The sequence below is a fragment of the Bacidia gigantensis genome (assembly GCF_019456465.1).
Source record: "Bacidia gigantensis strain McMullin 20006 chromosome Unknown contig_132, whole genome shotgun sequence".
Lineage (NCBI taxonomy): Eukaryota > Fungi > Ascomycota > Lecanoromycetes > Lecanorales > Ramalinaceae > Bacidia > Bacidia gigantensis.
The window spans coordinates 103,994-125,403 of record NW_025408592.1 but is presented as its reverse complement, the minus strand read 5'-3'; the positions used below and the strand labels follow the sequence as shown (position 1 = coordinate 125,403).

The 21,410-nt window shown below is 49.6% G+C and overlaps 8 protein-coding genes across 8 annotated transcripts; 3 read left to right on the top strand and 5 right to left on the bottom strand.

Annotated features, from left to right (window-relative positions):
- Window positions 1-333: 333 nt before the first annotated feature.
- Window positions 334-2,082, bottom strand: KY384_001299 (uncharacterized protein; the record flags this gene model as incomplete). The annotated part of the gene is made up of 4 exons (XM_044809830.1): window positions 334-1,316; window positions 1,367-1,664; window positions 1,814-1,957; window positions 2,011-2,082. 4 exons carry the CDS (start codon window positions 2,080-2,082, stop codon window positions 334-336), a joined length of 1,497 nt encoding a protein of 498 aa, XP_044672842.1.
- Window positions 2,083-3,518: 1,436 nt separating this feature from the next.
- KY384_001298 (uncharacterized protein) lies at window positions 3,519-6,016 on the top strand (the record flags this gene model as incomplete). Its single annotated transcript, XM_044809829.1, has 2 exons — window positions 3,519-4,889; window positions 5,018-6,016. The coding sequence occupies 2 exons, from the start codon at window positions 3,519-3,521 to the stop codon at window positions 6,014-6,016; spliced, it is 2,370 nt and encodes a 789-aa protein (XP_044672841.1).
- A 1,314-nt stretch (window positions 6,017-7,330) lies between these two features.
- KY384_001297 (uncharacterized protein) lies at window positions 7,331-9,721 on the bottom strand (the record flags this gene model as incomplete). Its single annotated transcript, XM_044809828.1, has 3 exons — window positions 7,331-8,062; window positions 8,201-9,225; window positions 9,304-9,721. 3 exons carry the CDS (start codon window positions 9,719-9,721, stop codon window positions 7,331-7,333), a joined length of 2,175 nt encoding a protein of 724 aa, XP_044672840.1.
- Window positions 9,722-11,189: 1,468 nt separating this feature from the next.
- KY384_001296 (uncharacterized protein) lies at window positions 11,190-11,987 on the bottom strand (the record flags this gene model as incomplete). Its single annotated transcript, XM_044809827.1, has 1 exon — window positions 11,190-11,987. The coding sequence occupies one exon, from the start codon at window positions 11,985-11,987 to the stop codon at window positions 11,190-11,192; it is 798 nt and encodes a 265-aa protein (XP_044672839.1).
- A 441-nt stretch (window positions 11,988-12,428) lies between these two features.
- On the bottom strand, window positions 12,429-15,527 carry KY384_001295 (uncharacterized protein; the record flags this gene model as incomplete). Its single annotated transcript, XM_044809826.1, has 1 exon — window positions 12,429-15,527. One exon carries the CDS (start codon window positions 15,525-15,527, stop codon window positions 12,429-12,431), a length of 3,099 nt encoding a protein of 1,032 aa, XP_044672838.1.
- Window positions 15,528-16,076: 549 nt separating this feature from the next.
- On the top strand, window positions 16,077-17,891 carry KY384_001294 (uncharacterized protein; the record flags this gene model as incomplete). Its single annotated transcript, XM_044809825.1, has 6 exons — window positions 16,077-16,358; window positions 16,424-16,516; window positions 16,566-16,774; window positions 16,822-16,904; window positions 16,954-17,023; window positions 17,072-17,891. The coding sequence occupies 6 exons, from the start codon at window positions 16,077-16,079 to the stop codon at window positions 17,889-17,891; spliced, it is 1,557 nt and encodes a 518-aa protein (XP_044672837.1).
- A 429-nt stretch (window positions 17,892-18,320) lies between these two features.
- Window positions 18,321-19,157, top strand: KY384_001293 (uncharacterized protein; the record flags this gene model as incomplete). The annotated part of the gene is made up of 1 exon (XM_044809824.1): window positions 18,321-19,157. The coding sequence occupies one exon, from the start codon at window positions 18,321-18,323 to the stop codon at window positions 19,155-19,157; it is 837 nt and encodes a 278-aa protein (XP_044672836.1).
- A 507-nt stretch (window positions 19,158-19,664) lies between these two features.
- On the bottom strand, window positions 19,665-20,803 carry KY384_001292 (uncharacterized protein; the record flags this gene model as incomplete). The annotated part of the gene is made up of 2 exons (XM_044809823.1): window positions 19,665-19,773; window positions 19,839-20,803. 2 exons carry the CDS (start codon window positions 20,801-20,803, stop codon window positions 19,665-19,667), a joined length of 1,074 nt encoding a protein of 357 aa, XP_044672835.1.
- Window positions 20,804-21,410: the final 607 nt, after the last annotated feature.

Below are 21,410 nucleotides of genomic sequence, written 5' to 3'. Positions count from 1 at the left end.
AAGAAGGTAGGAAGATTAACATGATCGAATAGTATACTTGGGAGATTGGTTTGCCTCAAGGAGTAATTAAGTATTGTTATAGGCCGAAGATGATGACGTTTTAGGGAAAGGGTACAGGATGGAAATAGTAATGGGGTTGCAGCAGATGATGGATGACGGTGTTGATCGAATACCTGCAAAAATAATATAAAGGCTAAGTACAATACGACAGCAAAACATTTTACCGCGCAAGCCACGTATCTCACCCCGAGAAGTCAGCACGTCTTGATCCAAGCCCACCAATCTAATCTCAACCAGCACACCGGTTCTGCATCCCCACCTCCAAAATATCCTCTAAAGCACCATCCCCACCCCTGCCCCCGCACTCTCAGGCAAATTCACAATCCCCTCCTCCACCCCATGCATCTCCCTCCCAAACCGACACCCCAACATCTTACACTTCATCCCATTAACACACCTATGCCCAAAGAAACACCCCGCATCATCGCACTCCAACCCATTATGACACGGCACCTGCCTCGCCAGGAACCGGAGCGCCGTCCTCTCCTCCCCGGCCAACACATTGCCGTGTTCGTATGTACAGTGCGCCCCTGCGCCGCAGTAGCCGCGCAGGTGGTAGTTGTTGCACATTTTGCGCGGTTTGAGCGCGTTGGCGATGGCGGAGGACGGGTGCAAAGGCGTGTCGATTCGCTGGTTGTGCATGTTGAGCCCGATGAAGGATTCGGGGTAGATGGGGCGCTTTGGGGGGTTGTTGAGGGCGGAGGTGGGGATGGGGGCAGGTGTGTGCGTGGGAGAGGTGGAGCGGCGTTTTGTTGGGATGAGGATGTTGGAGGAGGCTGGGGTGAAGGTTTTGAGGGGTTTGACGGATGAGGGTAGAGAGTGGCCGTTCTGTTGTGATGGGAGAGGCGGAAATGGGTTGTTGAAACCGGGTGGAGTTCTAGTGGAGGACGGTCTGTTGTCATTGGTACCGCTTTGAGTCGCGAGGGGAGAGGTGGAGGGCTGAGTGGAGATGCCGTTCGTACCGAAGCCCATGTGTGCGACTGGCGCTGTTGTTGCGTGTTGTGATACCAGGCGTGGATCGGCTGATCGTGGGCTGATCTTGGTGGCGCGAAAGACTTGGGCGAATCTGGCGAGCTTGAATTTTGGGGCGAGTCGAGCGAGCTCTGGTGCAAATGGGGATCCTTCAAGCATGGTAATGCGGCCTCTGTTGGTATCGTCGCTGTAAGGCCCGAGTAGTCTCGCATACCCGTTGTCGGCTGAGCCGCCGAATATTAGATGTTTACAATGACTATCGCCCATGTGGAGTCGAAACAATTCTGTCTGATGGTCAGTAGGGGGTTTTTAGGTATGACTCGAAATAGTAGACCTTTGATTTTGGAATCGGAACATTCTTTGCCATTGCCGGCATCGATAATGTTGACAAGCGGGTGACCCATATTAAATCCACGGATGAAGCCATCCAAGTCATCTCTTGACTGTAGAATGTGACTAATATCGCAGTAGGCTTTCGTAAGCCCACGTAAATTAATATAAATATAAATCACAATATCGAAGCCATGCTGCAAGCCGATATCATTTCGCATATGCTCGCTAACAGCGGCTCTTAAATTTTGTGCAGCCTTTTGCCCGCCAGCTTCGCCATTTTCAATCAGGTCGTCTAGAAACTTCGCGAAGTCAGTCATGATGTTCCAAGCTCAGATCGGGTTGTGCTTACATTTGTGCTATCACCGTCGATGAGTACGGATACGAAGGCATTAGGACCCTGCATGCATCAGCTGACGATCAAAGGTAGGTGTATTTCAAAGTGTCATACTCCCGTTCGCTCAATCGACCGTAGCTGGCGTTCAAATTCTCTGCTGCGATCATAGTACATATCTGTATTACTGTTCGCTCGCTCGAGCTCACGCTTCGCAGTACTGTACTCCGTTTGGAGCTTTTCGACTACGTTGAGCATCCTCTGAAGTACGCGTTAGAAAGTGAAATAGCCTGCACAAATGATATGAAACATACTTCAATAAGCGCATCTCTTGTAGTGTCCACCTGCTGCAACCGTGTATACTCCTCGCGGAAGTTAGGATCCATGTTCATATAAATGCTCTGAGCGTCCAACAGCCCGCCGGAATGGACAAGACAGATGTGGGAGCCTTGAATATATAATCCTTTTTGTTTAGCAGGCGGATGGAATAGTATAGGGTGAGCAGGATGCCTGTCGCAGAGCTTGAAATGTTTCTTCGGTATAACCGGAAGTATTCAATATAAAAGGTATGGGGCCTCCACACGATAGCAGATATCTTTAAAGCTTTGATACCCTAGCAGGTAAATGCCAGATACCGTCAACGGACAACAGTGCTGGCTAGCAGTGGTCTGCGTTGAAGCCTGAGGCTCTAGACGATGTGTGCAAATTCAAGCGGTGCTTCAAAGTAATTAAATTATATGAAGGTCTCCACCAGCAGGAATCGTCGGGATGCCTACTGCTTAAACACTAAGTATGCGTTATTCTGGACGCTGTTGTCTGAGTCAGAGTTACGTGTTAGAAAGCAATCTTTCGCGTTCTCCGCGATTCCGCGTCTTCCTTGGCGTGGTGGCGCTAGTGGCCAATCTAGCCGAGGGGCAAAGTTAGGTAGGACGAAACCAAAAAGCGATATTTACTAAAAATAAGAAAGAAAAGATTGGATTTTTCCTCATCTTATATAATCTTTTAAAAAACTGTTTTCTAACTTTTAGAGAAAAAAAATTTTAATTTTTAGAAATAAACTTTTTCAACACTAGGAAAAAAACTTTTTTAACTCTTAGAAAAAGCTTTTTAAGTTAACTCTTAGAAAAAAAATTTTAAAGTATAAAAAAAACTTATTAATTTTTAAGAAAAGAAGATTTTTAATTCTTTTAGACTTAAGGGTTTAGGAATTTATCTTATTTTTCAAGCGAGCTCTTATCTTCGAGCTTATTTAATGTCTTGTTAGGAATATTATTACATAATTTACGATTTATTGAAATATCTCCTCATATTCCTCTTCGTGAGTCTACCTGGTGGCTATCACGGCCTTGAATGCATGATTTGAGGTTATCAAGATCCGATGCAGAAGCTCTGAGCACATGGCCCGCCGCACTCTCGACAATAACGATGACTGAGCTTGTCCTGAAGCTACTGCAACCGTTTGGCAAGCGCACGCAAAGTCATCAAATGTACTCGGCATTGAAGGAGACTACAAACGCTGGCTTCCTATCTATCCTGGATCAATTTATACGATTAACGGCTAGATAATAATATTTGGCAGCTCCAGCTTTCGAAATATGTGGTGCCCACAGCCGTACCCCGCACTTCAGCCGTGTTCGCACGCAGATGAACATGCGATTAATCCTTGACCGCTAAACCTCATCAGCAGTCTGCTTCTTGATGCCTTTTACATTGAGAATCGAGTGAGCTGGTTCGATTTCTTGGAGACGAGATGCAGCATCTACCTCTACCACACGGATCCTCGCGGGGTGCCGATGAGCGCGTCCCGTTCATTTGCCAAACGATGTTCAACAGTGATGCGAAGTTCGATGGACATCTCCAATCTACTGTTCAGAACACCGAGACGGGAGCTCCATGCTCCTGCCATACTACATTCAGGGAAGATCCTTATGACCATGGGCCTTTCATGGAGTTTCCTGAAAGGATAGGTTTCTCTAGCCTTGTTACTGCTGTCGTAGGGGGCGATGAGGTGGTCTGGACCAGCAATTCAGTCTTGAAGCGAGATTGGGGCTTTTTCCAGGCCTGGCTCTTCTTCGGTCTGCTTCATCAAGTTTTGCAAGAGTCCTACTGTGCTAGAGACTTCATTCTCGGACACCCTCATCTCGACTTGGAAATATCCACTACTCGCTTGCCAATACTGATTGAGAAGTGGAGAGACAAGGCTCTGATCGTTCAAACCCCTGACGAAGACGCCATTCAATACCTGGTGACCTGCTTGAATATCGCAAGCCAATGTTTAAACCACCTCGAGAAGCACTTCGATTCTCAAATAAGGGCCTCGACAGCCTCAATCGTTCATGGCTTGGGTATTGCAATTTATCACTCTAGTCATATCTCGGCGTCTCGGAGTGCGCGTCCGTTCTTGATAACCTTCGACACTCCCCCGAGTACTAGAGAAGTGGAGCGCATGACCTGTCTAGGTTGGTGCCCACAAGAAATTGCGAACCTGACAACTCAATGGGATACGATTTATGCGCAGTACTTCATAAGTCACTTGAATAAGAGAGCTCCCCATCGAGACCACAGCAAATGCTCACGAACTCATTGTGTAGCATATACAAGCAGACCACCAACTTACGCTACACATACCGATGATTGCGATGGATGTTCTTCTATCGTCATTGATGGCCGATCTTTGACAACAATTCTTCGACAAGGCCATCTTCCACTACTACCTGTACCCAAGTTTTCTACCTCGGACCAATTCATCATTTCTCCAGTTCCGTGGCAAAAGGGTATGTCGTATACTGCTATTTCTCATGTCTGGATAGATGGGCTAGGCAACCCATATCAAAATGCGCTCCCGCGCTGTCAAGTTTCAAGGATCTCGGACTTTGTCAGGGCAATGCAAACAAGTCCTTCTGAGTCTGGGAAAGACTTATACTTCTGGCTTGATACGCTTTGTTGTCCATGTGAACGCTATGATGAGTACCAAGATGGCAAAGTACTTGCATTAAACCGCATGCGGGAAACTTACGAGGAAGCGGAGGCGGTGCTAGTGCTGGATGCTAGCCTTGTCATTAGAGATTGTCATGAGATAAGCAGCCTTGAAATTCTCGTTCGAGTCCTGAGTTCAGGGTGGTCTTTGCGCCTTTGGGCACTCCAAGAGGCTGCTCTTGCCAAGGTTTTGTATGCCCAGTTCAGGGATCGGATTGTCAACCTAGATGAACTTTTTCGGAACTTGCTCAATTTCAGCGCCCGATAGTCTTCACCTACAGCGCAACATTCATTTTGCTAGTCATCGCGGCGTATTCCCATATTCGCGGCGTGAAGCTTCCAAAGGTCCGTTCGACGGATGACCATTCCCTTTCAGATGTTATTGAAGCTGTTAAATATCGTGCGGTCACCGTGAAATCCGACGAGCCGCTATGTCTAGCTACATTAATGAGGCTACCAGTTTCGCTTGCAGCTGTACCCGAAAATCCCGAGGACCTACGTATGCAAGCATTCTGGGACTCTGTTGCAGAAAGCACGACTGGGATCCCCAATTTCGTTGCGTTCCTACCGTACCCAAGACTAGGAAAGGGGGGCTATCGCTGGGCGCCGAGAAGCTTTCTGGATCCGGATCCGAATATTAGCTTGCGATACCCAATAAATGCCAATCCAACGCACAAGTTTGGCTCTCTATCTGCACGAGGACTAACAATAAGGTGTCCTGGCGCCACATATCGCCCTTCGCTGGTACCAGAGAACAACGCTATACAAATGGCAAAGGATGAACAACTTCCAAGTTGGTTTCATAAAACCGTTTACCTCCGAATGGCTCCCAACAAATGGTATGAGATCCACGGATCACCAGACGATGATGACTCGCTCCTCTCACTCGTGCAAAATGATGGCGTACCGCAAGCCTTCATCTGGCTTGTGTCACTCGAAACCCACAACAATCACCATCAGGCGACGGCTGCGCTGGCTGTTGAACTCCTGCATCACGAGAATGCAGAGATGCCTGTCGCACGGATTCAGCGCCATGTAGATTTCGAATACCGCACGGGTCTCATCCAAAACGTGCTTGAGTCCGTACACGAGGCCGCATGCGCGCTACGCGAACGTATCAACGCTGAGGGTGGTGATGCACTCAGTAATCGCCGTCTCAATCGGAAGCTAGAGATGATGATCACTGAAGCAGGCTTACCAGTGCTGGCGAGTCAAACGGATGCCACGATTACGCCTGGACAGTTGAATGCCATGGCATCTGACCTCGTCAAACTCTTCGCTTTCGGTTATTATCTACTATGCGACCAATCTTTTTCAGTAGATCATGAATGGTGTTTGGAATGAGTCGATCATCAGACAGCGAAACGACTACCGTCCAGTAATAACATGAACATTCCTATTCGAGTGCTAGTGAGCAGAGTACATGAGATCGGTGTTGAGACAGCTACTCTTCTGCATCAAATTGCCGTTTACCAAAACACAGAACTTGCGGGATACGCACGGTCTCAAGATTGCTTAATTGGACATTGGAGGTATCTTAGCTACAGATTCACAGCCCCTCGTCAGCGCCCATTCAGCCCAGCTCGTTGAACTACAATACGAGCAATCCCAAGCGAGGCTACGGCGACGTCAGTACGTGATCTCAACATCGCAGCAATCCTGCTGTACCGTAAACGACCGTTCGGCTTTCCAAAACCTTGTCACAGATTTCCTTGACTCGACTGAGAATCTCCACAAACCCATCCCTATCACACCGTTTTTTCGAGCAACTACTTGTCAAGATCGGTCTCGATGATGTGCAAGATATCAAACTGTTTCAACTTGTTGAAGAGGCTTGATCCCAGGATGATGTATTTCAGCATCCCAAACGCATCGACCAGCGTCGCTAATGAATGCATTAAGACCAGCTCCACCGCTAAGTCTGCGCAGCTGTCGTCCACCAGCTCACTAGTTACAATTTGGACCTCAGATATAAAGCGAACACAACTGTTGACTGTGTCAAGCCTCCAAAGTCAGAGCGGGAAACAACGACCGATGCAGTGGATAAGATTCTGAAGTCAGCCACCCTGAAATATGGCAGGAACGCAGACACTTCCATGAGGGTCTAGTAAATAAGCTTGCTTCCGAAAACCACTCGAGATAATACAAGCTCTTCGCAATCAGCATCATTTTGACATAATTGGTCACTGGCCAAGAAAATCTCCCTCCCTACCCCAGGGTATAACATCAGCTACCTTGAAGTTAAAGATCCAAGTATAATCATCGAGATATCGGAACATTGACAAGGCGGCAACTAGCCATGTCTGCGTTACACTGGAAGGCTTTTGCTGGTCGCGTGCGTACATGGGGTTTTTAATATGAGAAGGAAAATGAGGGGGGGGGGGATGAGGACTTTGAACATGCAGGTAAGAGATGAGGGGGTCCAGGGTCGAACCATAAGGAGCTGGAAGGCGAAGCGTATTCTTTCACGAGATGATCAACGATGACATTTACGTACTTGGGAGTGGTAGTAGCAGTAGCATCACTACAACGGGTCGAGGCTGCGGATCTGCCAATACAGAAATGGATCTATGGACTTTGCTTGGGTATCACTCAACGCAATTTTGTCATGCTAATCTCATCATTTACCTCATCGGCTATATATAGCCTGCCGGCCATCTATATAACCCTCATAATCACATCCACCGCAGCCAGACACGCCACCAGCACACCCAGAGCCCCATACAATCCCACACTCCTTCCAGCCGAAGCCGCGCTCGAAGACGCACCACTCGGCGAGGTCGATTGTGTAGGCTGCGGCGCCATCGGACTCCCCGTTCCCCCACCCCCTCCCCCACCACTCGTAGCACCATTTCCTCCCTCCTTCTTCTTCAACCCCCCATTAACACACAGCCCCTTCCCCCCATTCTTCAACCCCTCTCGCAACCCTCGCCCACGTATTCTCCACCCCAACAATGTCCGCGGGCATATACCACATGCGACAATCGGCCTGCTTGCTCCTCCGAAACTGCAATGGGACACCCCCTCCCTCCCCGTCCCCGTCCCCCCCTCCTCCGCAGCAATATTATCCAACAAATTCACCGTCGGCCCCACTCCGTCCGCATAATACCGAATCGGCGGCGGCTGCAAGATCGGATACAGAATCGCTGCGTTCTTCGCCTTCTGCGCGGTCGATAGCGTGGTGAGGTTGCTTTGGTACAAAAGCGCCGCTGCGACCAGCCCGCGGATTTGCGTCTCGTATTGCCCGACTTCGCCGCCTTGCGTGCCGCCGATTACGGAGATTGTGGAGTTGTTGGGACGACCCCCGGCGGTCACGGTTGTTACGTTGCCTTGGTTGATGAGGAGGTTGGCGAAGAGGCCGCAGGTGGAGGAGCAGGCGCCGTCGGTCAGCTGTGTGGATGGGTCGGTTAGAATGAGTTCGTCGCGAGAAAGGAGGGAGGAAGGGTTGCACACTTACCAAGGTGACTGCATCGGATGGAAATGGTTGAGGGGGAGTTTGGAGCGATTGCCATATCCGCTCATGGTCACGTTCATGCTGAAGAAAGGGTTCAGTGTCCAATTGGAGAACAGCCATGAAGCTGTTTTGGTGAAGTTGTCGCCTTTTTGCGTGGGTCCGCCTTGGTATTCGTGCCAGTCCTTGTAGAATTGTCCGTCGGGGGTTTTTAGGAATGAGGCCGTGTCGTAGATGAGGCCGCCTACCAAGCTGGACACTTCGGTTGGCAATAAGGATGTGATTTCGCCCAATGCATTGCCCGCGGCTGAAAAGCGAGTTCGTAGGCCGGAGTAGGGTAATTCTCCTGGAAACAGCTGTTTGAATGTGTCGTATGCTAGCATTGCAACACCACCGCCATTGTCTCTGATGTCGATGATCAGTCGCTTCTTGTTCTGGGATCTGCACAAGGCTAGGAATTTCTCGACGGCCTGTTGAAATTTGGCAGGGGCCCCTGCTCCTTCCGCATCGAAACTCGAGATGACTAGCACAGCTACATCTTTTGTGTCGCTCCCGTTGAGGAGGTAACCAGAAACGTAACTCTCACTGGCAACTATCGGCGATGGATAGGTACTATAAATTGGTTTGAGGGAGCCTGAATTACTGTTCGTGCCGGTCGCAGAAGCCGTTGCTGAAACACCGGCTTGGGTAGCTGTCGGGGAAGAATTGAAAGCGCTCTGTATCAGATCCACTGGACTGGGAGGTGGACCAGAATCCAAATACTTTTGGTACAGCTCATGGCCACTTGCTACCTCAAATGTCGCTCCTGACGCAATTGACACTTGCGCTGATATTGTCAAGTTTGTTCCGTTGCTAAAACCAATTTTGTAGGAGTCCTTCTGACCCACAAATGAGTGTTGCGCTTCGAACAGTGGGTGTGTTAAACTGGCTGAATTGAGCAGCAGCTTGTTGAATCGAGCGTCAAGATCTTGTAGTGGAGTCGAGTCACTTATAGACTTAGCATTTCTAAGGTACTGTATGACATCTTGGCCATCAATGGTCGTGACCGGGAAAAAGTCCACTTTCCCAGTGGTGTTACTATTCGCGTAGGCTAGGATGTCCCCTAGATTGACAATCAGCATAGTTCTCTATTGTATCTAGCCATCGACGGCTGTTGAAGCCATTGAGTTGGAAGACTTACCGCTGGCATAGATCTTCGGTAATGATGTCCCGTCTAGAGAGACTGATGTTAGGGATATACTACGATTGAAAACGAACGAATTGGTTAGGAGTGGCCTATAGGTGAAATGACCATCCCCTGCCCCTTGGATCAAATTAGAAAGGGCAAGCTCGAAAACAAATTCGTTTCCATATCTTCCATTGTTAATGGACTGCTTGATGTCGTGAAAGCGAGCAAAGATGTCCACTGATGGTAGCTGATACTCCGGTGTGGGCTCTTTGAGGTATGCCAATGTTGATTGCAATTGTGTATAGTTCTGGAGCCAATCGACTTGCGCGAGGGCGGCAGTCTTATTCAAAGGAACAGTCTGTAAACAAGCTAGGACGTGGGAGGGTTTGAAAGTGGGTACTTCGGATAGCATGTTAGACTTCTGGGGCATTCCACTTGACGGTTACGTACCTTGACTTGGTGAACGTCCGGAGGCGCCCAGAATGCTACAGGGATTCGTTGTACTATTGATGGTAGATGGACTTGACAGCTGCGATTGCGCCGCCGAGAGGCCGCTGGCTATGGCTAATATTAATGCACTTTTCATGATTGCGACGAGAGGGATAAGGAGTTACAGATTGAACGACTTACCAACGTGGGCTTTGTGCTTTAAACATGTCTTAAGGAAGAAGGAAGCAGAAAGCAATTGGTACCGCGAAGGATTCAATCAGCCTCAGCCACCTTGAATTTAGCACAGCAGGATTTTGCGAGTCGCAGCACGTCGTTGTCGGAGAGCTGGGACAGCCGCACATCCTCATGACCTTGTTTCAGCTTTCCACAGCTACCAATCTGCATCAAGCTTGAAGCGTGTTGATGTTTACGGCTGTCTTTGCTGGCTAGCAAACATGTTGAATGACGCTCGTAAATCCCTGACCACTCACTACTCAAGAGCATCTCAATGTTCAGTGAGAAATTGTCTGGATCGTTAACAAATTCAATGCAAAAGGCTTATACTCTGCAATGCTGAAAGCATGTTTATGTTCGGGTCCTCATTAACTGATTTCCCAGTCTCGCGCATGTGCCCGAAGGATCTGAACACGAGGAGGTGAGCACTTGGCGGAAGAAGTGCAAGCCCTCTGAACATGGCTTTGCTGTCGTCGGCGAGTATTCCTAAAGTCCCACTACTTCATTGGCGTTGTAACTGTGTTTTGTTCTTTTGCTCCTGGGGGTCGCAGGGGGCCTATCCCTACGGTGTTGAACGACAGGTCGCCTTCAGGGCTTTACAGACGTTCTGCTTAATATAGGAACCCATGTTCACAAGTAGAAGACCGTATTCTCTTTGGTCTCGATATGCCAGAGGGGTGAATCACTGATTCATGCCAGACTATGGATCGTGAGATCATTTGCGCGTACGGTGGCATTTGGGCCAGAGTTTCGATGGAGCAGTCAGCCTCCACCAACAGATCGATCGTCGCACGTGTAAAACAACAGCACACAGTACGAGACGAGCCGTGCCGTGTTTCGAGATCTGCAGGTACATGGATGCATGAAGGGAAACAGACCAGTGAAGATGTTGGAAGAAATTTCCACGCCGGACGCTGCGCCTGGTGAGGCTGAGGCTTACCTAAGCCGCAATACGGCCAAGAACCTGTAAGTTCAGGGATATGCACCTGGATATAAGATCATTGCGTCGCGATGGCATTTGAAGACTTACAGTGCCATAGAGGCACTCCTATGGAATTTATGGAAAGACCTTCTCGGCTATGCAAACGTGCTGCCGCTGTGCGGTCAAATGGTGGAAAACGTGAAAGGTCACATAAAGATAGTGTGGTCATAGAGACGCGTTTTCCATAATAATTTCATAAATGAATTTAAATTAAAATGGACTCCTTTCATGCTTTCATATCTTCAAAAAATCATCAAAATGTCTCCACGCCCGTCAGATTGGCAACTCCAGCACCAACCCCCGTGAGCTCCGTTAAATTCGTCCCTCCTCCCCCCATCTGCCCCGTTAAGCCCTGAAACCACATATCCTCACTTCCATCCACCCCAGTAAATGGCACATAATGCACCGTGTGATCGTCATCCCCCACGAACGCAACGCCCCTCTCCCCTGGCTCCAATTCACTTCTCAAGAACTTGAATCCATAATACACCTGCTCGTATGGTGGTTTCCCTTGTTCTGGAACCTCCCTCCTGATGACAAAAATCTCTTCATAAGGTCCCATGAGCCAGGGCGCCGTGTATCCCGCACTCTTCACCAACTGATCCGCCGCTTCCAGGCTCAGCTCGACGTGCTCCCAGTCGATGTCGGGGAGTTGCGACCAATGAGATCGAGAGTGTTCGACGTGCGGGTTCCAGTGCTCCCAGTCAGAGCAGCGCACAAGGTATTTGAGCGTGTGTACGTTGTCATCGGCGTACATGAAAAGGGAAAGCTGTTGGAAGTCGGCGGGATTTGCGGAAGGGTTGTGCGGGGCTCGCGTGACGCCTGATATTTGGATTAAACGGGCGGTTTCGGGAGAGTAGTCGCGCCCGATTTTGAGGCCGGCAGCTATGGAGCGTTGAAAGGCGGAGAGGGGCGTTGCGACATTAGTGATGGTGGTGGTGTTTGGGAGCGGGAGGACTGTGGAGGAGTAGGTCGCCGGGATGAGAAGAGGGTTGGCCGTGGAATGGTCGAGGAGAAGGAGGACGATGGGCAAGCGATAAAATTGTAACATGGTAGGCCTAGTGATGAGGTTCGCAAGGTAGGTACCGTGAGTAAAGAAGGCATTGAAACTTGTATATAGACTTCAGGAACTTTCAGCCAAGGTTGACGAAGCTATGCGCGAGTCGCGACAGGCGACCATAGCCACGGAATGTGTTCGTTTGGCGTATGGGGTTGAGATGTTTGAGACAGTCGCACGTGAGAGTTGCATAAGCGCAGTCCCAATCCTCGATGGGGAGAACACCTTCAAGATCGTTTTATCTCCGTCATTAGATATTGTAAGAACGAACAAAGAGTGTGGGCCTGAGGCATGTGGGCTTGGTACAATCAGAGGTGTCCATCGAGACGGCAGGATTGCGACTCACTCAAGCCTTTATTGTTGAAGTCTAACATCATAACATTATGGCATCAGAATGTCTTTGAGTGGCAGCTTGGACTGCCAGATGTGTGTCGACTACAATATCACCAAATTCCTGATAGGCACACCCTGGGCCCTTATCTCATACTTTCGCTTCAAGCCTAGACCCTTCGCGCGCTTCAGCATCTCGTATGTCTGTTCTCCGCCAGTGACAAGCACCATGGGTATAGGATTCCTACGTGGCAGTCCTTTACTCGTGATTTGTTCATCATCAAGCGCAGGGCGGGTGAGGAAGTGTAATCCTGCTCCGTCTTGTCGGTCGCTTTCGCTACCGAATTCGCCTTCATCATATGACACAACGACAACAAGTTGTAGTGACTCCTTAGCAGGTGCGAAAGTAGCGATATTTGCAAGTTTCTTCCTGAAGCTGCATGTTCCCCGTTTGATCACTATCACTTGGTTTTCCACAGGCGCATGCGCGGCAAGCGGCGTGCAAGCATCATCCGCCATGTAAATGGTGTTAAAGATGATATCCTCATCTGGGTTGCGGGTAGAGTCTGGACTCTGGTACTGAGCTTCGGCAAAGTCGGGGAGCGGCGCTGCTCCAGGGCCAATGGGAAGGATAGCCGCGATATGTGAGCGATGTATTGTGGGTGTAGGCGTAGAGGGGGTCGAATGAGTTGGTAGCGGAGCATCTATGTTGGGCTGGAGGATGAGGCCGATCTGGGAAAGGATGATGGAAAAGGCCTGGCGGACGGACGAGGCTGCTTCGTTGGAAGGGTTGGCAACATCGAAGACCAGCGAAGGGCCAGACGTTATAGCCGTGGACAAGGATTTGGACGGGTTTGCAGAAGAAGTGGAGGTAGTGGTGAAGTTTTTCCGCTGATCTCCTGTAGCGGGAGGTAGGTCAATGACAAGGTCTAGCAGCATTGAATCCCGGATAGTGGTGAAGTTTGGATCTGTAGGACTGACAGCTTGCGAAATGGTCGACTTGGGGAGGAAGACTTGTTCGTCACGTCCGAGCATGATATTATTTACTGACTGAATGCGATAATGCTCGATCTGAACGTCACTGTCTGGTGGCGCTTGAACATCTTGAATCATGCCAAGGCGCAAGCCGCTCAGTGAACTCACAAGAAGCCCGTTGACTACGCGTTGAATGGTACCTGGTCCGACAATGGTGTTAGGAAGAGCAGGAAAGGTAATGTCAAAGGTGTTGCGAAGGTTGATCTTGGAAGATATGCCATTATGTGGAACGTAATCTAGAGGAAGAGTCCACGGAAAATAGCTGAAATTTGATGGAGAACGAACGTCGGAAACCGTAATACTTGGGTGATCGCTTGAATACTCGACCAAAGGAGAGTCTACTGTGTCACGTGTTGGCATCAGATGCAAGCGTGCGAGCTTTGCGGCATGGAAAACGTCGTTACGAGCGGCTGTCGCTGAGATGCTGAATGGTACTAGCGATGGAGCCTTAGGACATGATTTCTCCTCTATCACAAAAGGTTCCTGTCCAGCTGTATTAGGCTCCCGAGAATTTGAAGCTGCCGCGACGACCTGCGAAGAACGTGGGACGATCAGGGGATGTCCTTCAGTGGTGAAGACGAATGGAGCGTCGAGCTTGTTGAGCGGATGATCAGGGGTGTAGAGCAGGTACAAGTATTTCGTCGTTTCCCCAAGAAAGAAGCTTTCCATTCTATCGCTTCTGTCCCCATTCAAGACATTTTGGATGCCAGAGAAGCCGCACTTCGTCCAGCAGCGTCGCTTAATATCGCGTAGTGCCATCTCGCCAACGTGGAGATACCAAGGATCTTTTGTGGCTTGATAGATATGATATGTGGACTCTATGAACTCAGGTCTCCCACCCCACCAGCTGAGACCACTTTCAACCCCTCCGTTGGCGAGCGACCAACGCTCTGGAAAGGCAGAGAAGCGAGTCCAAACCGCAGTATACAGCAGATGTGCTTCAACCGCCTCTTCGACTTCACCAAACATTGCCAGGAGTCCAGGATAGAACGCGCTCAAGCTGTCGACCCAATATGCTCTTGCTGCGCCTGTAAAGAGGTCCCCTTGTATGTAGTGAGGATGAGTATACTCTTCTCCTCGGTACAAATGCCGCTTGATCGCTGCATGAGACTTCTCCCAAGCTTCGCCGAACGCGGCAGCTGTGTGTTGATATCCATCTACCAGCTGCGTGCGGTTCGATGGTGCTGTTTCATTAGATGATGAGTGTCGCAGCCCTTCAAAATCGTGTAGATTGGATAGAAGAACACTTGCTTTCGCAGCGTATTCGTAGAAGCTGTCGATGCCTGCTCCAATGCCAGTATAGGGCGACGTCCAATGACCACTCTCGGCGTCGATTCCAGACCCAACTAGGCCAATTGAGCTCCTGCGCTCCCACACCGACCAAAATGCTCGCTTTGCTACCTGCTCGAAAATAGGGTCTCCGGTGAGTCGACTTAGCACAGTGAACTCGAGGACAATGCTGCCCGCTCCTGCACTGCATGTCTCTGTGATCTCGGTCGGGGAGCTTGGTTTTACTGGGCATTCGCCTCCCTCGGGGTCCTCGTTGAGAGGAGAATTGAGATAGAATGGAACTCCATGGCGCAGGTTCACTCGAGGGTATGGGATTCCGGTCGATGTTACGAATGCTGGTAACAGCCGGCGCCCGAGATTTTCGGCGAGCCGTAGGAGCTGGCCATTGTATTTGAACCCTTTCGACCACTTGATAGTGTAACCAGCATCATCCCTCTTTGTTAACCTCTTAGACTCATAGCCCACAATCGGCAGCTCCCCTACTGCAAACAGATGAGCGCTCAAAAGTCCACCGACACCTCTTATAACTGTTTCAAAGACCTGGACTTTGCTATCGATATCGAAGCCCTTTGCTCGCTCACCCACTCCCTTAGTGCCTGATGTGCCGTCACCGTAGAGCTCGACGATAGCTCTCACTCCGTCTTGAAATTCCTCCCATGCTTTGTTCTTCTTTCTCTTGCTTGATTTATCTTGTGAGGACATGATGGCGAGGGTCGACAAACTATCGATCAAGGTCAAGGAGTAGTTCCCGAGCGCATCATTGAGTTCGATGTGACTGGGGTTGTTGCGATCTCGCGTCAAAGGCGCGCAAGAGAGAGGACGTAGCTCATCTTCAGGAAATGCATGCTTCATATAATTATCGTAACCATGATAGAACATTTGTTCAGCTTCCACTCTGGAGAGTATTCAGTCCTTATCTTTGCTAAGCTTCAAGTCTCATGCTCACCTCAATTCGCCGATCTGTAGAGGACTCATACCATTCGCGTCGCCGATCCAAAGGCATAATCCGACAATGATGTGCAGCAAGACGAGCCTGCGAAGAAAGCAAGTACATTCCATCAACAGTCTCCCGCATGATGAAAGCATTCCCTAATATGGAGTCCTCTCGTTGTGACATTGGAGCGGCGAATATGTCGCTAAGATGATATAGAAGGCATCAAATGTCACCAGTTGGTATCACATAGGACCGAAAGCAACAACGTGGCTCGAGTGTGAGCGAGGAAAACTGGCCTCAGATTGATGTCAGAATATCAATTACGGGGGCCACTTTTGATCATTATCCTGAAAATTCAGTGCGGCTTTCGCCTGCCGTATTTCCGCCGATATCTTTTTGCTCTTAAGAGAATACTGATTCAACAGCACAACACAGTGTGGGATGAATAAATATTGGGTCAACACAATACCCCGGTGACAGTGATATAGTCAGACATGGCGGGCGATCTCTCACCCAACCAGGTGCTGAAGGCTCTCGCGCAGAGCAATGGCCCAATACTCACCGCCGAGGCCTTTCCATCCATGTCCTTCGTCAAAGTCAAGAGCGCGCTCGACACCTTGAAATCACGCGACATGATCATTTATTCGCAAATAGAAAGAGAGGAGGTGGTTCTCTCACCTGAAGGGGAAGGTATAGCGGAGAACGGAAGCCATGAGGCCAAAGTATTTGAGGCAGTTCGTGCTTCCATCGATGGGCTGAAGCTAGATGATTTGCCAGTATGTTGGCTCGGTATGCCAGCGAGTCTGGATGTGAGAGACCCTGGTTGCTAATCGAGTATTAGGACATAGTGGGACCAGTCAGCGCCGGTGTGGGAAAGAACACAGCGATGAAAGCAAGATGGATAAAAATGGATGGTGGAAGACTCAAAGCTTCTGTGAGTGCGCATGATACATTTAATCCACGACTCTCTGACCTATAAGTAGACGGATACAATCACAGACATCACACGCGAGCAATTACAAGCCATACAAAAAACCAAGTCAAACCCGGATGCAAGGCTTGTATCTGGTCTCAAGAAGAGAAAGCTGGTCACTACGCAAAGAGTCATTAGCTTCAAGGTTGACAAAGGTACAAATTTCGCCACCGAATTGGTCAAAGAGGAGACGGATTTGACAGCCGACATGATCCAAAGGTGAGCACCTCTTGTTCGTGTCCATACGAGCTTGCTAAGACTTGTAGCGGAGCATGGAAGACAGCGAAATTGAAGCCATACAATTTCAAAGCTATGGGGGCACCAAACACAAGCGGCGCATTGCATCCTCGTGAGTCGCAATCCGTCGATCATCAATGCAATTGCTGATCGCCCCTCAGTCAACAAAGTACGACATGAATTTCGGCAGATCTTTTTCGAGATGGGCTTTGAGGAGATGCCAACGAATCGGTATTCTTGATTTTCTTCAGATCTTCGACAACGCTGACCTCCCATTAGATACGTTGAAACCGGTTTCTGGAACTTTGATGCTCTCTTTATCCCCCAACAACATCCTGCCCGCGATATTCAAGATACCTTCTACATTTCCGACCCTCCGTCCGCCGGCCGACCTCGTGCAGACCCTTCACCTCAATCCTCACATTCCACCAACTCACCCCCCGAAGAAGCGCAACAACAGAAAAGGCTTGATTACGAAGCCTATTGGCGCAATGTAGTTGAGGTGCATCAAAAAGGCAAATATGACTCTATCGGCTACCGCTACCCCTTCAACGAATCCGAGTCCCTACGTCTCGTCCTCAGAACACACACTACCGCCGTTTCCACATACATGCTGCACAAACTTGCCCTCGATGCGCGTCCAGCGCGCTATTTCTCCATCGATCGCGTCTTCCGCAACGAGTCAGTCGACGCGACCCACCTCGCAGAATTCCACCAGATCGAGGGCGTGACTGCCGACTACGGCCTTACGTTAGGCGGCCTCATGGGGTTCATGGAGGTTTTCTTTGGAAAGATGGGAATACACAGACTGCGCTTCAAGCCGGCGTACAACCCGTATACAGAGCCGAGTCTCGAGATCTTTGGGTATCACGAGGGGCTGGGAAAGTGGGTGGAGATAGGTAACAGTGGCATGTTCAGGCCGGAGATGCTAGAACCTATGGGCCTTCCGAAAGATATGAGAGTATATGGATGGGGATTGTCGCTTGAGAGACCGACGATGATAAAATACGCGGTACAAAATATCAGGGAGCTGTTGGGGCACAAGGTTGATCTAGGATTTGTGGAGAGTAACGCTGCCGTGAGGCTCGAGAAAGATTGACAGTGGGATACCATGGATCTAGAATCATATATATATGCTGGCCATTCAAAGACCTGTGCATGTGGACACTGTCCTGACATTCAAGAAGAAACCAGCTTATGGTCTGCTGCGTAGGTTGCTAATGCCGAATTCGTGGTACATGAACGCGATTTACATCTTTCTGACCGCGTTGTCCTATGCTGCTGCAGGCCAAATACTTCTAGTACGGGAGAGGAATAGATCATTATCTGACCACGCTCAAGTAGCTAGGGTATCTGTCAGTCTGCCCTCTATCACAATCATGTCATTTGCCCTTGCTGGCCAAGCAGCAATGTTCACGTGGTCGATGAGTACGATGAAGCGGCAGATCCTTTTGCGTGGAGCAGCAACTCTTTGAACAACAGCCTCGTCTGTTTTCACCAGGGACTTGATCGTGAGCAACGTAAGTCTATGATTCCCTTTAGGAAACCTACAAAGACATCACCCAAGGATTCGACGTTGCCCTTGAGAAAGCAAGGAAGCTTGGGAGCCGTCAGACCTGCTGCGAAATGGATCACGACCCTTCTGTGGATAACTGCTTTTGGGACGTTCATCTGGGGAGGAATCGTCGACGCAATTAAGGACCGCGTCGACGGAGTATGGGCGGACAATGCTTTGCACAGAGGGTCTTGGATCGACTTTGGTTTCGATACTTATGCGCTCCACGAAGCTTCCTATGTGGTGTACTTCAACTCGATTGCGATCTCACTCGCAATTCAGCTAATCTCCACTTTCTCCCTGCACTGTACCGAACTGTTAGTCAACGCAACCCGTGACGAGAAGACCAGGCGGCGCGCTGCAAATCTCAAGGGCAAGGGGGCAATGATCAGTCGTGGTGCAATCAAAGAGGCGTGCACGAGTTGGGAGACGATCTCGCTCTTCATCATCAAGACTGCCGTCCATTGGGCGTTCGGTGAATCGCCCAGTGTATCTTTCTCAGCCCAAGGCACGTCAGAGTTTCTCATGTGGCCAAATGCGTTGTTTGTGCTAGGCGCCATGATGATCGTCGCTGCAGTCTTCTCAACATTCTTATGCTATAGACGGTACTCAGGGCCCCAACCTGCAGCTTATGGACACCTTCAAACAATAGTAAATTTCATAGATGAGTGGGGACCTGATGGGCGGCCTCTCTATTGGGGAGATAAAGGTCCTGTGGCTTGGGGAGCTGGATGGGAGGTCCGACATGCTGGGACAGCTGGCGAGGCTTCTGCGGTGGCACCTATTCGGATGGACGCCAGATACACGTAAAAGCTAGCGTAGTTTGCGCACAAAATCACCAGGACAAAGTATTTCATACCCCTGCAAGACGTGCTCGCATTTATAGGATGAGCTTCTTAGCTACACTGGCTCTGATTGGGGGCGATTTTCGAGAGAATACCGAAAGTTTCACGATTATAGCTGGCGACTCGCGAAGCGACACCTCGTTTCCAATTTCCTCAGTCATGTACCCCAAGGTGATTCCTCCGGCACCGCTCGCACGTCAAAACGCGACACTGTGTGCATTCTCTGATAGAACGAGGACACCAATGCAAGCACTCCTGGCATTGATACGATCCGGTCCTACACTGCCAGGTCATATGAGTACAGTCATATCGACCTCGAAGATTGGCAACGGCATTTTGAATCACCGGCTCCCCAATCTGCTGTTCCCTGGAAAGTCTTCGTACAACGGCCTGGTCGGCATGATTAAGGAGACGAGGCTCGTGCCATCTATCACAATGACAAGTTCTCCAACGCTGTCCACAGACATAGCTGTCAAACCACATCAGTCAAATCTTGGACACGGAAGTAGGATTTATAGATACCAAAATTGCGCGCCACACCGGCAGCTGAAATATTGTCAGCACTCACGAAGATGACATTTCTCGATGATTTAGCACTTACTATATATGATTGCAACCATGATGTAGCTCCACAAGCCTCAGACACTTATAACATTTTCGCCAACCCTGCTGCTCTGCCAATGCTTGGACTTGTTGAGTTGCCGTGTCTTGTGGGCAATCGCCATTGTGCGAGAGCGATTTGCAGATTGTACAAGTCTGCGTGCCACACGTGGTACACTCAGCTTTATCGCTGACAATGCTCGCAGGCCTGATGAATGCCTGACAAGTGGGATCAGAACAGTACGTCCTCCCAGAGGTTTTGAACTCGGTGCTTTTCAATTCAAATTCTCGAACAAGCGATGAGTCCAGATAGATCCGAGCAGTCTCCATTGGTATTCTCTGACCGCAACAATGCGGAGGAAAACGACTTTCATCAGTTGTCGACACTTCGAAATGTTTTGCCAAGCAACTTTTGCAGTAGTAATGGCCACAGGGAGCTTGATAGATATCGAAGATAGGCTTCTCCGAGACACACGCCATACATTCACGGTGTATCGCATGTTTCTTGCGGGGCCTCAAAGCTGCCCCCACTGATGACTCTGCCTCTTCTTCATCGCAGCTATTGGACGACGTGGATTCATCTTTCTGGGGGGGCACGTACAGATGTGCCAACCTTTCCAGCGCACCTTCATTGAGCGCAACTCCCGTCGGTGCGAGATATGGGGGAGCCAGAGTCGCAGCTGTCCCTTCAATAGACTGCGCCAGAGCTCGATCACAGATTATGACCCTTTCCACCTCGACCAATCCGCCTATTAATTCAGCATCGCTCATGACCGCTTGTGTGTGGCTTTGCGCCATACATCGGTCGGTATGAACGACCGACCTGGCTTTCAACTCCTCTTGATACGTCTGCAGAGCTAGCTGGTGGTCTGGAAGCTGACCATCGACATACTTGCCTTTTTCAAGTCGGAGTACTTCCTCTAGATCATCGGCTTGTAATTGGAGGACTAGAGCTGCTGTGGCATCATCGATGCCATCGACTTCGTATGAGTGGGACCGTTTACTTGCCATGCTTTCTGGAGAACACGGCGCGTGGAAGAAGGAGGGAGGCTGTTCAGCATTTCACCTTCTTGGACTGTTTGTGCTCCTTGCTTGGTGCGTCGATGTGTCACATTTGTGTAACCGAGGGCACGAGAACCTGCATGCATGCACACTGCATGTCGGCCAATGCTACCAACATGATCAACCTCCATGCAGAAACTTCTCATGCCAACTCAACGGGCCGCGACACCCATGGTAATCTCCAGCAACCCCCGGCATGCAGTCTTTCTGTGGAAGCAAACAATAGTGTTTGCCACCCATCTTGGTCACATCACCCTTTGCAATTATCTGGGGGTCAAGGGGCAAAATGATGGCCATGATTTTCACACTGCATCATCGATACTCGCAGTCGCCCATTCAGATCAGATTCATAGATGACAATAGAAATGACCAAACACGCGGCCAAAGCTTGGTTGAAAAAGGGCCACTGGAATGTAAGACAATGCAAACTTGTACAATAATTCCAGATAGAACGGTCCAATTTTAACCCTCCTCAATTGAGGCGATATTGCTCGAGAGTCCCACTCAGCTCACGTAAGGAACGAGATCAGAGGACTGCCAAGACTTTGCTGCCAAG